This window comes from Elgaria multicarinata, chromosome 7, assembly GCF_023053635.1.
Source record: "Elgaria multicarinata webbii isolate HBS135686 ecotype San Diego chromosome 7, rElgMul1.1.pri, whole genome shotgun sequence".
Taxonomy (NCBI): domain Eukaryota; kingdom Metazoa; phylum Chordata; class Lepidosauria; order Squamata; family Anguidae; genus Elgaria; species Elgaria multicarinata.
This window is the reverse complement of record NC_086177.1, coordinates 5,418,720-5,434,141: the sequence shown is the minus strand read 5'-3', so window position 1 is coordinate 5,434,141 and position 15,422 is coordinate 5,418,720. Positions and strand designations below refer to the sequence as shown.

The window sequence follows — 15,422 nt, the reverse complement described above, 5'->3', positions numbered from 1 at the left end:
CTGTCACTACTTATTAGCTCTGTTTCAGTCTGAGACATGGATTTCAATGAGACGTATGGATTCTCTCCCATATTTGTTGGGGATAATTATCTGAAAAACATTAATTACAAATTTGCCAAGCTTGGCTAATATTGTATTTGCAATTGGCATACATTCATTTTTAATGAACTTATGAAACAGAATTTTTTAGCCCCACATCACTGATTACAATTGTCAATCGCCCGTAGTGGTCACACTTATTTCAACATCGAAGTGCTTCCTGTGTAAGAAACAATGTTCAAAGTGATCCTGAGAAGGAGAGATAAAAGTTTTTTCGGTTGTATCCAATGTTGTTCTACCAGCGAAAGCGAGTTAATGAATTGCCCCTTCACCCTGCATCCCCCTCCGAATCTGCTCCAGAGGGCTTGGGGATCTTCCAGAGGGGATTGGGTGGGAGTGCTGGCATGGGAGGGGGGAAGAGGAAGGGAAACTCCTGTTGCATGAGCAGAAAGCCACTTGCATAACATTGGATTTAGCATATCATTGGTTTTAGTACTAGAGCTTCTTTGATTGCAATTACTTTTTTTCAATCTTTGGTCACATTTTAAGTTGTGACCAACTTACAACTTACCCCTTGGTCACATTCAAGAGGCAGCTGGACAACCATCTGTCAGGGATGCTTTAGGGTGGATTCCTGCATTGAGCAGGGGGTTGGACTCGATGGCCTTGTAGGCCCCTTCCAACTCTGCTATTCTATGATTCTATCAGTTTTGCATTTTAGGAGCTGGCCCGTTGAAGACATGAGGATCAATTCACCTCTCTTTGTGTATCTTTTTCTGGACGAATTACACACAGTCTTTAAAATCTCTGAAAAGGGAATACAAAACATAACACTGAAGCCACTACAATACCGCTACAAGCAATGATCCACAAGGAAACTGCAAGTGCTACAATACAGTTTTCATCCTCCATTTTCTCTTCAAGCTATTTTCCTAGAGGCAGTGATTGATCTTCTGGTGGGAATTCTTCATGCAATATGTACTTTTACACCACCCAACCCATTAATCCTTTTGCTTTGAAAGAGAGAAAGTGCTGGGTCTGCTATTTTGCCACACTGAAGCAGCACAGAGAAGTCTAGATAAACTTGCCAGGAAAAAGGGGGAAAAGGGCTGAAAAGCTCCCAAGGAAGAGAGGCTTTTGAATATCCACTGACAAGACCAATCTCTATTTTTAAAAATTACCTCATCCAGTCACCTGTACAGTGAACAGGCCAGATTAAAAGTAATTTTAAAACATAATGAAGTCAATCGTTCATCCATAAAGTAGGATCAGCTTTTCTGATTGCCTCTTTTGTAACAGAATATTCATCATTGATAATATAATAAATATTAGAGCATTCCATCACTTGGATTATTGCAATGTGTTACATGTGGGGCTGCCTTTGAAAAGGTTCTGAAACTTCAGTTAGTCCAAAACAGATTGATTAGACAGTTAACTGAGACAGGCTGATAAGAGTCCAACCCCCTGGGAGCGGGGGGGGGGGGGTTGGACTCGACGGCGTTATAGACCCCTTCCAACTCTACTATTCTATGATTCTATGATCACATTATGCCAATAATTTGCCATCTGTACTGGATGCCAGTCCATTTCCAGGCCAGCTGGGTAAGTCGGTTTACGAAGAATCCTTTGGCCATCCCAGTCTCCTTCCCACCCACTCTCCAGAGCATCAACTAGATGGACCAAAATGCTGAACAAGGGGAGCAGTGAGGCAAAGATTACCTCCACACACCCCTTCTGCTCTGCATAGATCGCCGTAAACCTCAGGGTTTAGAGGCTTATACCCATCCCAATAAGATTGAACCCCACAGCTACCTAACTTAGTGGCCACGGCCATATTTTGGTGTATTCAATAATTAAACATATGTTGCGTGTGTGGGAAAATGTTTTGTCTGTTAATCATTACTGCTAATCAGTTTTACTGGGTAATCCCTATTCTGAAATAGACAAATGATCTCTATCCACTTTCTCCATACCACTTATAATTTTGTAAACCTAACATATCCACTCCCCCACTTTTTTCTGAACCAAAAATCCCCCAAACAATTTAGTTTTTCTACAAAGTGAAAGCACTTAAACAACACCTTAAGAATGCGGACTATTCTTTTCTTTAACATTTCCTCTGTTAGGATACCCTTTTTGAGATGGAGTGACAAATCCAATATAAAGTATTCCACTGTAGCCCCACCACAGATATATAATAAAAGCAAAACAAAGTACATCCTCAGTTTAACTCATGTGCTGGGCATTCCATTTATTTATACATACGTAACTTAATAACTATGTTGAACACTGATTTATCAAAGTGAAATTTGATTCAAGACACAATTCCATGTTTGTTTCACACTAAAATTTGTTCCTCTTTGTCATTAACTGTACTATTACCCTCATATCTTAGGCTTAATTATAAATTAATTAAAAATAAACAAGACCACAAATGGTTACCTTTTCACAGACAGATCAGAGTTAATACTAGTAACACACTGTTGTATGATTTCTAAAAAAAATGGTTAGATTTATGCAGTGCTATACACGTAAATTCCAAAATGCAGGCGCTCATCATGAGAGTCACCACAGCCACACCTCCTAGGATCCAAGCAGCTGCGTCAACACAACTCTCTTTCTCTCTGTGTGCATGTGTGTATACTGTATACAGTTTTTTTGTAAAGCTAATAGTAATGTGGGCTCTGATTTTGGTGGGGCTGTAAATCAATTCTGGGTTCCAGTCAGAACCTTAAAGGAGCAATTCAAGGTGCTGAAATTATTTTGGATTTACAGACCCACCAGAATGGATTCAGAAACCCACCAAATTCAGAGCCACCAGCCTCCACCAATAGGTCTGAATTACCCATTTGAGATCAAGCCTCAAAATACAGCACATTACAACAGGGGTTACTCACAATATAGTGCTGCTGAGAAAATTCATTTTCCCCATATACTGTGAGGATTACAGCAAAGCTAAGAGGGAACAGAGCAGCCTAAAGCTGGGGATAGGGAGGGGTGGGGTTATCATCCCTGCTAACCCAACAGTCCTAGTGCTTTGGCCCTATGAACCCTGGCTGAGGCTGATGGCAATTGTAATCCAAAACATGTGGAGATCTGCCCCTGCTCAGGGGAAGAGTAACCATCACTGATGGTCTCAAATTCCTTATAAGAAACGATTGCGCCCGAGGGCAGGGGCTGATTTATTGCTGGGCTTTGCAAACTGCTCTGGGGGCCTTTTTCTGCTCAAGAGTGGGGTAAAAATGTTTTAAATAAATAAATAATCCACTTGACAACAGAGCTCTCTGGGGCTTTCTGGATAAAGTTCATATAGCCAAGAGGCCTACAATCACCAGCACTGCGATTGGCACCACCAGCAACAAGGAGGTATTTGGAGGATTTAGACCAGTGGTTCCCAAAGTGGGCGGTCCTGCCCCCTTGGGGGCAGTGGGACTGCATAGAGGGGCGCTAAGAGGCAAAGGGGCGGCAGGGGGAGCGCTCGAGGTGGTACCAGAAGTTTTGGTTACAGGATGACATTTCTGATCGCTATCCTGCACTGTGGAGAGTGATTCAGAAGCTCCTGGTTGCATTTCCAACATCATATTTGGTGGGATCTGGTTTTAGTGTGGTCTGCCTACTTCTCTCCAAGCAAAGAAATCGACTCCAGATTACTGAACATGGCTATTTAAGACTCATGTTAAGTGACTTTAAACCAGACATTGGGAAACTGGTATCACTTCATCAAGCCCATCCATCACATTAAGAATTTACAGAATCGTGAGGTACTCCACCCTAGTTACTAAATGTGATATCTAATATCCTTGCTAAATGACTATCAGACTTTGAAAATATGATACCACTGGATAAAGTTCATCAATTATGTTTAACTGAATAAACTAAAAAATGTAATTGGATTTTGAATAAATATTCAATTAATTGTTACTGTTTTGAATTTTATTGTTATTATCTTCCTTAGTGGGTCGTTGAAAACCGCTATTCTGAATAATGATTTTTATAGGGCAGGGTAGGGGGCACTGGGCACGAGTTTGTGGAACCAAGGGGGCGATGACCTGAAAAAGTTTGGGAACCCCTGATTTAGAACCTGCTTGCCTCTCCAGCCTTTCCTCCTGAAAGGTCTTAATATTCAGCCCTTTGCCAGTACTGCAACTCCACCAAATTCCTATTCTGATGTTATATAAGTTTGGGGTGCTCCACAAAAGCCCTCTCCAACACAGTGAGAAAAGACAATGCAATAAGGATGCTGGGGGAACTCCTTGGATCACGTGCTAAAAGTTGTCAGAGCCTCCTAAGTTCCAGCACAGGAGGGAGTGGAAGCAAGGCAGGGCTTTTTAAAGGGCAACATTGCTGCATGGCTCCCCTCTCCTCCCCAAGCACAGGACACTGCTTTCACTGAAGTACCACAAGCCAGTTCTTCACACAGTGCATACATAAACAAAGGAATTTGCTACCACAAGATGTGGTGATGGCCACCAGTTTGGATGGCTTTAAAAGGGGGTTAGACAAATTCCTAGAGGAGAAGGCTGTCAATGGCTCCTAGTCGTGATGGCTATGTGCTACCTCCAGGATCACAGGCAGTATGTCTACGTACAACGGTTGCTGAGGAACATGGGTGGGAGGGTGCTGTTGCACTCGCATCTTGTTTGCAGGTATCCCATCAACAGTGGGTCGGCCACTGTGTGAACAGAATGCTGGACTTCGTCTGATCCAGCATGGCTCTTCTTATGTTCTTAAGCCTGCAATCATCTCTAACAGGGCAGAGCTAGGGTTGGTCATTTAAGGGTAAAAAAAGAAGAAGGTCCATTTACCATTCAAATATTGGTCCGATAATGGTCAAATATTCTTAAAGTATTAACTTTAGGAGAACAAAGATAATCAAAATACGCAAGTTAGATAATTGTTATTGTGAAACAATCATACTAACTTTTAAAATGTAATTGTTTATTTTATTAGATTTCTATACTAATAAAATAAGGAATTCAGGCTAACATACATAGTTCACCCCTTTAATACTCACGCCAACCCTATGAGGAAGGTTAGGTTGAGTGTGTGTGATTCTAAAGATGGAAGGAGATGCAGTTTAAAATAGAGAGAGAGCTGATCTACAGCAAACATTTACAAAGTTGTGCAATGCATAATACCAGTGCTTATTAGCAAGAACTACATGGCCATGTGTTCTTCCTGCATTGAGCAGGGGGTTGGACTCAGTGGCCTTATAGACCCCTTCCAACTCTACTATTCCATATTTCTATGATAAGGGCTACATTTGGACCAATGAACAAGGCTGCAATCCTATGGTTTCTTGGAGGGCATCCGAGGGCCATAGGACATTTCAAATTCCACCCTCCGAAGGCTGAGAGAGAGGTTTGACCTTGGAGGGGAAGATCGGACTTCACAAATCCCTTCCCAGCCACTGTAGAATCTTCTGTGGCACTTTCCTCTCTAGCATGGGAATTCTTCTATTATTATTATTATTATTATTATTATTATTATTATTATTATCATCCCGCCTTTTGCCCAATACTGGGCCTCAAGATGGTCTTACAAAGTTTAAAACATACATTGTAAAACCTAGGGGGGAAAATGTAAAAAAAACCCACACAACACGTTTAAAATACACAACATAATTTCAAGTCATTAACATAGATGGAGGACCAAATTACTCTCCAAAGGCCTGCTGGAACAAACAAGTTTTAGCCTGCTTCCAAAAGCCCGTCAAGGAGGGACCCAGCCTAGCGTCCCCGGGAAGAGAGTTCCAGAGCACTGGAGCAGCCACCGAGAAGGCCCTCTCCCATATTCCCACTAAGCGCGCCTGTGAAGATGGTGGGACTGAGAGAAGAGCTTCTCCGGAAGATCTTAAAGCACGGGCAGGCTCATAAGGGAGAATACGGTCTTTCAAATAACCTAGACCCAAGCCATAGTCTAACATTTCTCAAGACAAAATGGGGGCATTCCATGGGCATGTTAGTAGCTGGATTGGACCTATACTCTTCCCACTCCCCTGAATCACTCCTGGAATTGGGAGACATGAACACCAGTCTTAGAGCTGTTGCACATATTCTAGACACACATCCCATTGCAAGCAACAGGATGAAAATAATAAAAGAAAAGGGGGGAACTGAAAAGGGGGAGGGAAGGAAAACACTGCTCCTCCTCCCTCCTTTCTGCCCTGCCAGTTCCAGCCCACCACAGCCTTAGATGAGGCAGTTCCGTCTGTCTTTAGACCTCCCACTCACACCACCAGTAGCATTACTCTGCTCATCACCCTTATGTTTATGTCGTAGAGGCAGAGAGTCCATGCAAATTCAATTTTGAGGCATCTTGTGTGACTACATAAACCAAAAGGCAATTTCATCAAACAAAAATGTATTCAAAATCAAATAAAATGATAATGGAACACAAAATATGAAACTGTAAATTTGCATTTTTTAAATTACAATGTTAAACACTGGCGGCCCAATCTATGGCCTAATCTACACCTGCAGCCCTTTGGGGAGTGGGGAGGGATGAACACAAGAGTTTTCTGCGCCCGCAAACATCCCTCACAGGCCACACATCAGCAAGGTGTCCCGAGTTTAAAGGAGAGCTAGGTGGGTTTTTTTTTACTACTCCTGTCACTTGCACAGAGCGGAGTTGCAATAGTGCACGAAGTGGTGGTTTTTTTTTTTTTTAAAGAAACACACTCGGTGCTGGAAAATGCCGAGATCCATCCAAAACATGGCGAAAATGCTCTCCCCCTCAATACCTATGGGTTCTCCCCGCACAGCTGCTTGCCTGTTCAATGAGCCCTGATACTCATGATGAACCATGACAACCTCAGGAGGGGGACCACACCACCCGCGGAACTCGGGATTGTCCCAAGTCAGGGGGAAATCGTGACAAATCCAGTCACCAATACCCAAGGAAAGCAGAATGGTCATCCCCACATCACCCAGGGATCAGCTGTACGTCATGTGGTGCCATCGGGACAACCTTAATACTATCTTGGGATAAATGGCAGGTGTAGATTAGGCCTATGTCTCCCCATGTCGAAGGGCAGATCATGGAGAACAGAAAACTGGGAGCAGAAGATTTAACGGTGTAGAGTTATAGGATTCCTAGCACAGAAATATTCCTTCCTCTCCCTGGCTCAAGAGATAAAGTTTCCACAAATTAAGAAAGCATAGAAAATAGAAAATTGGGGTAGTGGTGATGGAAAGATAATCATCGCACATCAGGTCAAAACTTACTTTACCATAAGAACATAAAATGTACTTTGTACTGTTTAGTATTTATGACATTTAAAAGTATGACTGCTTTTTAAATAATATTCAAATAATATTTACAGGTGCAAGGTGCTGCATCTGAAGGTTCCTATCTTAGTTTTTGCCAGTTGGGAAAATAGAAATAATGGAATAAAATAAACCATCAACTAAATGGATTTAGAAACAGTCTTCCTAACTGTCATCATTATCTAGAAAGAGGTAAAACAAAACAAAACCTCAACACATGTTTACTAGAGTTTAACAATGGGATGAGTATACCCAGCAATAAATCTTTCTGCTTTCAGCTCTCTGAAAAGAAAACAACAACTAGTGTTTGCCTTGCCAGATCACATATAGTAAATATATATATTGAGTTAAACTTTGTAGTGAACGCTTGAATTATGCACTGCTGGTGTCACAGTAACTGAAAATAAAGTTAGTGACATGAAACTCATATTTAAATAGCAAAGAATATGGGATGGATCCTGTTTCAGTCATACTTAGAGTAGTCCTACTGAAATCAATGGGATTAAAGTTAGCCATGACTAATATAAGCCCATTCATTTCACTAGATCTACTCCAAGTATGACAAAATAAGGATCCAAACCAATATCTTTTAAAATGCTGCTACCGCAACTTCTCCAGTCAGAATCAGTTTCTGAAAGATCAATAACTTCTAATTCTGAACTTTCAGGTTGATCTTCAAAGGTAGGGTCCACAGATTTTGGCTGGCCTTGTTAATCAAACTAGGAGACATCAGGAAACCCCACAAATAGTAATAGGACTCCATGGAAACACAAAATATTATCACCTCAGGATTTACAAAGAGAGTGTGAGTCAATCCCCTTACTTACTTAGGACACAATCCTATGCATCTTTAAACAGGAAAAAAGTCCTACAACTATGAACATGTCCCAGCCAGGGAGTTCTAGGATTTTTTTCCTGTCTAAACATGCACATGATTGCACCCTTACATACATCTCACTCCACGGAGCTCAGGGTAATATAAATACAACGACTTTTTTGTGTTTTTGTTGGGTGCCCTTCTTCAGAGAACCCAAAGCTCCCATCCAGATAGTGATCAGCTCCATATCCAACAGTGTATTCTCCAGATCAGCGATTCCCAATTGGTGGTTTGTGGACCCTAGGGGGTCTGCGTAACCCACCCAGGGGGTCCATGGCACCATTCACATATTCACCATTCATTTCTGGAGTCCACTGACGACAAATTCCTACCAGAAGTAAAATATAACATCCCTGAGCACCTGCGTGATTTAGCGACTAGCTTCAGAGATTACTTCCCCGCACCTAATCCTGAAAACTCATGGATAAGGAGTCCTTTTGAATGTGGTGATGTTATACAGCTAACAACTCTATACGTGGAAGAGCAAGATGTACTTGTTGACGTGACTTGCGATGGTTCATTGAAATTATTTTTCAAAGAATATAGACTGGACCAATTCTGGGTGAAGGTTTTTCCTGATTATAAGAAGTTAGGTGAAAAAGCTTTGAAACATCTAGTTCCCTTTTGTTCCACATATCTTTGTGAACAAACATTTTTGACATTTTGTTATATGAAGAACAAGCATAGAAATCGTCTCAATGTTAATCCAGATTTGAGATTAAAAGTAGGAAAAATTGAACCGGATATGGAAAGGATTGTTCGGGACAAAAGGAGGCATGGTTTCTCCCATCACGTTTAGATTTAGTAGCTGCTAGACAGGTCATAATTTGTTCAATTGTAAACTAGACGTTAGTAAAATTAAATTTGTCTTTATATTCCTAACTAAATCATTGTCATTTTTGCGTGGTAATATCACAAATACCACAAATTTTATGGTCTGTTCTTTGCTTATTAGGGGCTACCCCTTGTTTTCTCCAAAAAATTGCTTCACACAGGTCACTACCATAGAGATAACAATTTTTTCAAAAGTTGGGGGGGGGGTCCATGGTTTGGCATTTGAAAAACAAGGGGTCCGCAGTACTTAGCTAATTGGGAACCACTGCTCCAGACTGTTCACTGGGGGTGGGACCCTGCCCCAGGGCCTAAGCACCTCCTAGATGTCTTGGTGTTTGGAGCTTTCCTTTCCGTCACACTATCCTTACAATATACAAATACTGTATTGCCATAGGAAACACCAGGCGGACTTTCCTAAAGCTTGCACTTCAGGGCAATGCCTTTGCATTTTTATTTTATTTGTTTGGCCTGTGGGAGCTCCGCCTGTAGTCCGAACAACTCGGAAGGCTCTCTTGGAAAGGCGGCATTTCTAAGAAGATGTAGGGGGAGTGGTTGGGCAAGCATCAAGCGCTTTGACAGCGCAGGTAACCTGCCCCGGTGACAACCTGGAAGGCTAAGGATGCCGTCAACTACCATTTGGAAGGATCCGGAGGTAACCAACTGAGTTTTCGTTGGCATTTGGAAAGACAACGCCCGGCTATAAGGGTTGGGGGGATGGGCTGAAAGCATCAAGGCACCCACAAAGGGGCGGGGGGCGGATGGAGGGCGGCAGGGAAAAGGCCGGGGAGAGTCACCCGTTATTTCTCTGCAACGTTTTACACGGTTATTTTCCGGAAGGTTCCGTGCAGGATTCCAACTTCTTCCCATGCAACTTAGAAGGGAGAAGCGCTTGTGCGCGGCAGCGGCGTGGCACCTGGAAAAGGCCCCTCTCCGCCGCGTCCAGCTCTCCTGCCACCGCGTCAGATGCACGAAGCGCTCGGCTAACAAGGCATTTGTCTGGCCAGTGGGGGGGGGTGTCCCTGAAGACCCCTGGGGAAGCAGCCCATCTCCAGCCGCGGCTTAACGCCTGCGCTCCCGGAGTCACTTCGAAGAGGCATCCATGCCTCCCCACGTCATCCCTCGGAGGAGCGCGGAAGACGGGCTTCCCCCGAACAGGGCAGCCGACGAGGCCGGGGCGCAGCGGGGGCCGAGTCGGCAGGGAAGGAGGCGCCCCTCGCCCCCCACCCCCGCTTCGTGGCTCTGGGACGTCGGAAGGCATAGGCAGCCCCACCTCGGCAAAGGCGCGCCCGCCCGCCTGCCCTCCCAGCCGCGTACTTACGCTGCTATTGTCGCCCGTCCAGTGCACCATCGCCTGGTTGTGCGCGGCGTCCCCTTTGAGGACGAAGGACGTACTGAGCAGCGAGGCCGCCTCCGGAGCTCCCGCGCCGCGGTCCCGCAGGCCCGCCGCCTCCCGCGGGCGGCTGCCCCAAGAGGCGCCCAGCACCAGCAGCGCCGCCACCAGCAGCAGCGGCCGCCCCGGAGCCACGAGGCCCGGCGCCGCGCTTGCCCGGCGCGCTGCTGGCGCCATGCTCTCGGCCTCCGATGCGCCGCCGCTGGCGGGCAGGGATGCGAATCCGGCAGAGGAGGGGGAGGCTGAGCCGGAGGTGGAGGGAGCGTCGCGTTGTTGCGCTGCGTGGGGGACAACGTGCCGGGGCTTCCACGCCCAGGCGAGGAACCGCCCTCTGCCGGCCGCCGCTGCTCGGACTTGACGGACCCCGAAGCGCGGCGCGGCGCTGGCGCCCTTCCTGCGTGCCTGGTCTCTTGGGCGGGCCGAGAAGAGGCCGCGGAGCCCTGCAGCCGCCGGCCGGGTTGCTCTCGCAGGACCCCGGCTCGTCGTGCCCCTTCGGAGCCGGGCAAATGATATTGTCATTTTCCGGTTCTAGCCCCACACCGCGCCAAACTGGTTCGAAGGCTTGGAGCGCCCCCTGCCGTTGCGGGCGGGCCCCGCGCTCACCGAAAGCTCACGTCCCCGACTGAGAAGAACCGCTCATGATCCGAGGCACGGTGGAAAAGCCTGAGATGGAACAGCTGTCTCCGACCTCTGAAGGGGAGTTGCGAGCAATCCTCTCCCCAGGGGCTTTGGGATTGCTCTCTTGATGGTGCCAAATGCTACTTCTTAGTGCTAAGAGTTAAAGACTAGCCTTTTATGGCAGGCCTATCCAGATCAATGTAAAATCAAGGATTTTTAAGATGTACTGATTCTGTACTAATGTTGTTCCCCACCTCGATCCAAAGGGAGAGGCGGGTAAGAAATAAATATATTACATTATTATTATTATTATTATTATTATTATTATTATTGGTACATTTCTGTAATTTTTTACGAAAGGAAAGGAAAGGAACCTCTCGTGCATTGCTGACTCCTAGAGGGACACCTGCTTTCGCTGACGTTTTCATGGCAGACTTCCTAGTGGGTTGGTTTGCCATTGCCTTCCCCAGTCGCAGTTCCCTTTCCCCCAGCAAGCTGGGTACTCATTTTACCGACCTCAGAAGGATGGAAGGCTGAGTCGACCTGAGCCGGCTGCCTGAGAACCAGCTTCCGCTGGGATCGAACTTAGGCCATGGGGAGAGTTTCGGCTGCAGTAACTGCCGCTTACCACTCTGCGCCACACCAGGCTCAATTTTTTTAGACTGTTACATTATTGTAACAGACATCAAAGATGTTTTTTCATTCCTTCCCCCTCCCCCAGATTTTTATTGAGTTTTCATATTTAAAAAATTTATACATAACATATTGTAACAAACTTCAGGTTCCTACATATGCAATTACATCCAAACAACAAAGTGAGATAAACATATTTTTAAAAAATAAAGGAAAAGCAAGTACAGAATTCAGTAAATAAAGGGGAGTTGAAATATAGAACACTGATGTCAGCAGTAAAATAAATACATTTTCAACAAATGGTAACAGTAACACAGTAAAGTTTGTTGCAGTCCTGTCCTTCCTTTCCCCAACCTCCATATGTGTCGCTTCAGAAAACACAAACTCCCAAAGTCCTGTTTTCTGCTTCAGTCAGACCTGACACAGCACAGGTCTTTCACTCTCTCAAGAACAGATGCTTCTTTTATTCACAGTAAGTGTGACTTTCTCTGTCAGATCTGCTACTCTTGGTCTTCTGCTGTCTCAAGTGCTTATTCTTGACTTCATCTGTTTTCTTCTTTCTCTCATGAAGATTTTCTTTAGCTTCTCCCTCAGTCAGCTGCTCTTCCCTCACTCCCCCTCACATTAAATCAACTGTAAACAATCTTTTCCCCTTACCTGGCAAATTGCTCCTTTCCTGCACCCCTATTGTATGTAGCTATAAAATGCCATAAAAACATAATCTAAGCACCAGAAGCTGGTGAGGTTAAGCATTTGCTTGAGCCGAGCTATGAGCAAAGGGCTCCAGCATGGATAGCATATCTCTTCTAATTTTGAGCAGGGTGCCCAGTAAAAGTCCAAATCTCTCCTATAATAACTCTAACCTTCTTGGGCACATACATTAAATATTTCCCCACTTCTAAAGGCCTTTGCAGTGTTTAGAAGGTAGATGCTGTCCCAGTATACACATTATCATAGAATCATAGAATCACTGAGTTGGAAGGGGCCTACAAGGCCATCGAGTCCAACCCTCTGCTCAATGCAGGAATCCACCTTAAAGCATCGCTGACAGATGGTTGTCCAGCTGCCTCTTGAAGGCCTCTAGTGTGGGAGAGCCCACAACCTCCCTAGGTAACAGATTCCATTGTCGTACTGCTCTAACCATCAGGAAGCTTCTCCTGATGTCCAGCTGGAATCCAGCTTCCTTTAACTTGAGCCTGTTATTCTGTGTCCTGCACTCTGAGAGGATCGAGAAGAGATCCTGGCCCTCCTCTGTGTGACAACCTTTGAAGTATTTGAAGAGTGCTCTCATGTCTCCCCTCAATCTTCTCTTCTACAGGCTAAACATGCCCAGTTCTTTCAGTCTCTCTTCATAGGGCTTTGTTTCCAGACCCCTGATCATCCTGGTTGCCCTTCTCTGAACATGCTCCAGCTTGTCTGCGTCCTTCTTGAATTGTGGAGCCCAGAACTGGACGCAATACTCTAGATGAGGCCTAACCATGGCCGAATAGAGAGGAACCAGTACCTCACATGATTTGGAAGCTATACTTCTATTAATGCAGCCCAAAATAGCATTTGCCTTTCTTGCAGCCATATCGCACTGTTGGCTCATATTCAGCTTGTGATCTACCACAATTCCAAGATCCTTCTCATTTGTAGTATTACTGAGCCAAGTATCCCCTATCTTGTACTTGTACATTTGGTTTCTTTTTCCTAGGTGTAGAACTTGGGATTTATCCCTATTAAATTTCATTCTGTTTTCAGCCCAGCACTCCAGCCTATCAAGATCACTTTGAAGTTTGTTTCTGTCTTCCAGGGTATTAGCTATCCCACCCAATTTTGTGTCCCACACAGAAACCACATACCCCCAAAGCACTACACCCCATTCAAGCACCTGCGATCTTGGCTCACACACACACAATGTGAAATGTGAGTTAGCAAATATAATTTAAATTAATTAATATTAATATAAATTAATATGAGTTAGCAAAAATAATTTAAATCTGAACAAGACTGAAGTGATTATCAGCTGGCCTTGTGGGATGGAGGATACTGAAACTCCCATCACTCATGGTATTCTATCTTCAAATGTCTCTGGTTTAATCTATGAACCTTGACCTCAAGTTTTTGGCCATAACCATTTTGCAAATTTGTGTTCAAAAGTAAACATAACCAAGGTTGTGCTGGAGAAGAGCACCATGATCAAATAGAAAAAGGAACAAAAAAGTCAAGAGAGAGCAAAGTTAAAGCAAAATCAGAAATAGTCAAGATAGGTAAGGATAATGGTAAAACTGCATTCAAAACTGAAACAGTAGCAATGGCCACAGATGAAAGATCATAACTGAAATGAAGTAAACGATTTATTGATATACAACATTCAAAACAGAAACACTATGTAAATAAAATTATAGATCAAATGACTACATAAACACATTAAAGAAAATCTATCCAGACACTACAATGAAATTAAGGGAATAAAAATAACTATCATAATAATCATGAATAGCATCAAGAAATAGTAAAGAAATGAGGAAATAATACTGTGGCAATGTAAGTAAATAAATAATTATAATAATGATATTGACAAAGCAACTAATGAAAGCAAGTTGAATAAAATCAACTGTTACCTCCAGCAGCCATTCCAGAAGGGAAAGCAGGGCCATTCATTCTAACAGCCCTGCAGAAAGATTTGATTTTTCTTCCTCTTTCCTTCCCATTCCCTTTTCCTTTATATTGATCAGAGGTGGGACCAGATCTTTACATCATTCTGGATGTAATTTCCACTTCCTATAACCCCCAACTTCAAGTATAACCTGATGGGATCTGAGCTGCGGTGACCGAACAAGAAAGAGTTCTTGGGATTGTGGTGGACAGGTCGATGAAAATTTCCACCCAGCGTGCGACCGCTGCAAAGAAGGCAAACTCCATTATAAGAAAAGGAATTGAGAATAAAACTGCCAGTATCATACTGTCCTTATACAAATTTATGGTGTGGCCACACTTAGAATACTGTGTACAGTTCTGGTCACCACACATAAAAAAGGACATTATAGAGCTGGAAAAAGTGCAGAAAAGGGCAACTAAATGGTTAAGGGGCTGGAGCACCTCCTCTATGAGAGAAGGTTACATCAACTGGGATTGTTTAGCTTGAAAAAAGGAGGCTAAGGGGGACATGTACAAAAGCTGTGCATCTTCAAGTTCATAAAATAGAGATCTGCTGGTTCCCTTACTCAAGAGTAAATTCCATTGAGTTCAACTGCATTTACATCCAAGTCATACTAAAATCCGTGCTTACTTTTGAGTAAACCCCATTTTAGGAAGTCTCTCTCTGTTCAATGGGGTTTACTCAAAGGTAAGCATGGCTGGGATTTTAGTATGACTTGGAAGTAAATACATTTGAAATCAATGGGATTTACTCTTGAGTAAGGGAACCAGCAGATCTCTATTTTATGAACTTGAAGATGCACAGCTTCCCATGATCAAACAAAAGGAAAATCAATCCTTCACCACTGGTGGACTATTCGGAAAACCTTTCAGGGGGGGGAAATAAATTTTAAAAATCAAGGGATGGACCAATCTGATTCAAACTTGGCATGCTGAAAGCTCTACTTGTGGCTTGGGACCACAATACCTGATGGAACACCTCTCCTGACATGAACCTACCCATACACTGCGCTCAACATCTAAGGTCCACCTCAGAGTGCCTATTCCAAGGGAAGCTCGGAGGATGGCAACAAGGGAGAGGGCCTTCTCGGTGATGGCCCCCCGACTGTGGAATGATCTC

At 44.0% G+C, this 15,422-nt stretch overlaps 1 protein-coding gene across 2 annotated transcripts in view; it reads right to left on the bottom strand.

Annotated features, from left to right (window-relative positions):
- The window catches only part of SORCS2 (sortilin related VPS10 domain containing receptor 2), a 167,734-nt gene extending 157,149 nt beyond the window's left edge, over positions 1–10,585 (bottom strand). Inside the window, exon 1 of one of the 2 annotated variants that reach the window (XM_063130150.1) lies at positions 10,337–10,585. In XM_063130150.1, coding sequence (XP_062986220.1) covers positions 10,337–10,585 — 249 coding nt within the window. The remainder of the gene's footprint in view (positions 1–10,336) is intronic. The other variant, XM_063130152.1, reaches the window with a different exon arrangement.
- Between the last annotated feature and the right edge of the window lie 4,837 nt (positions 10,586–15,422).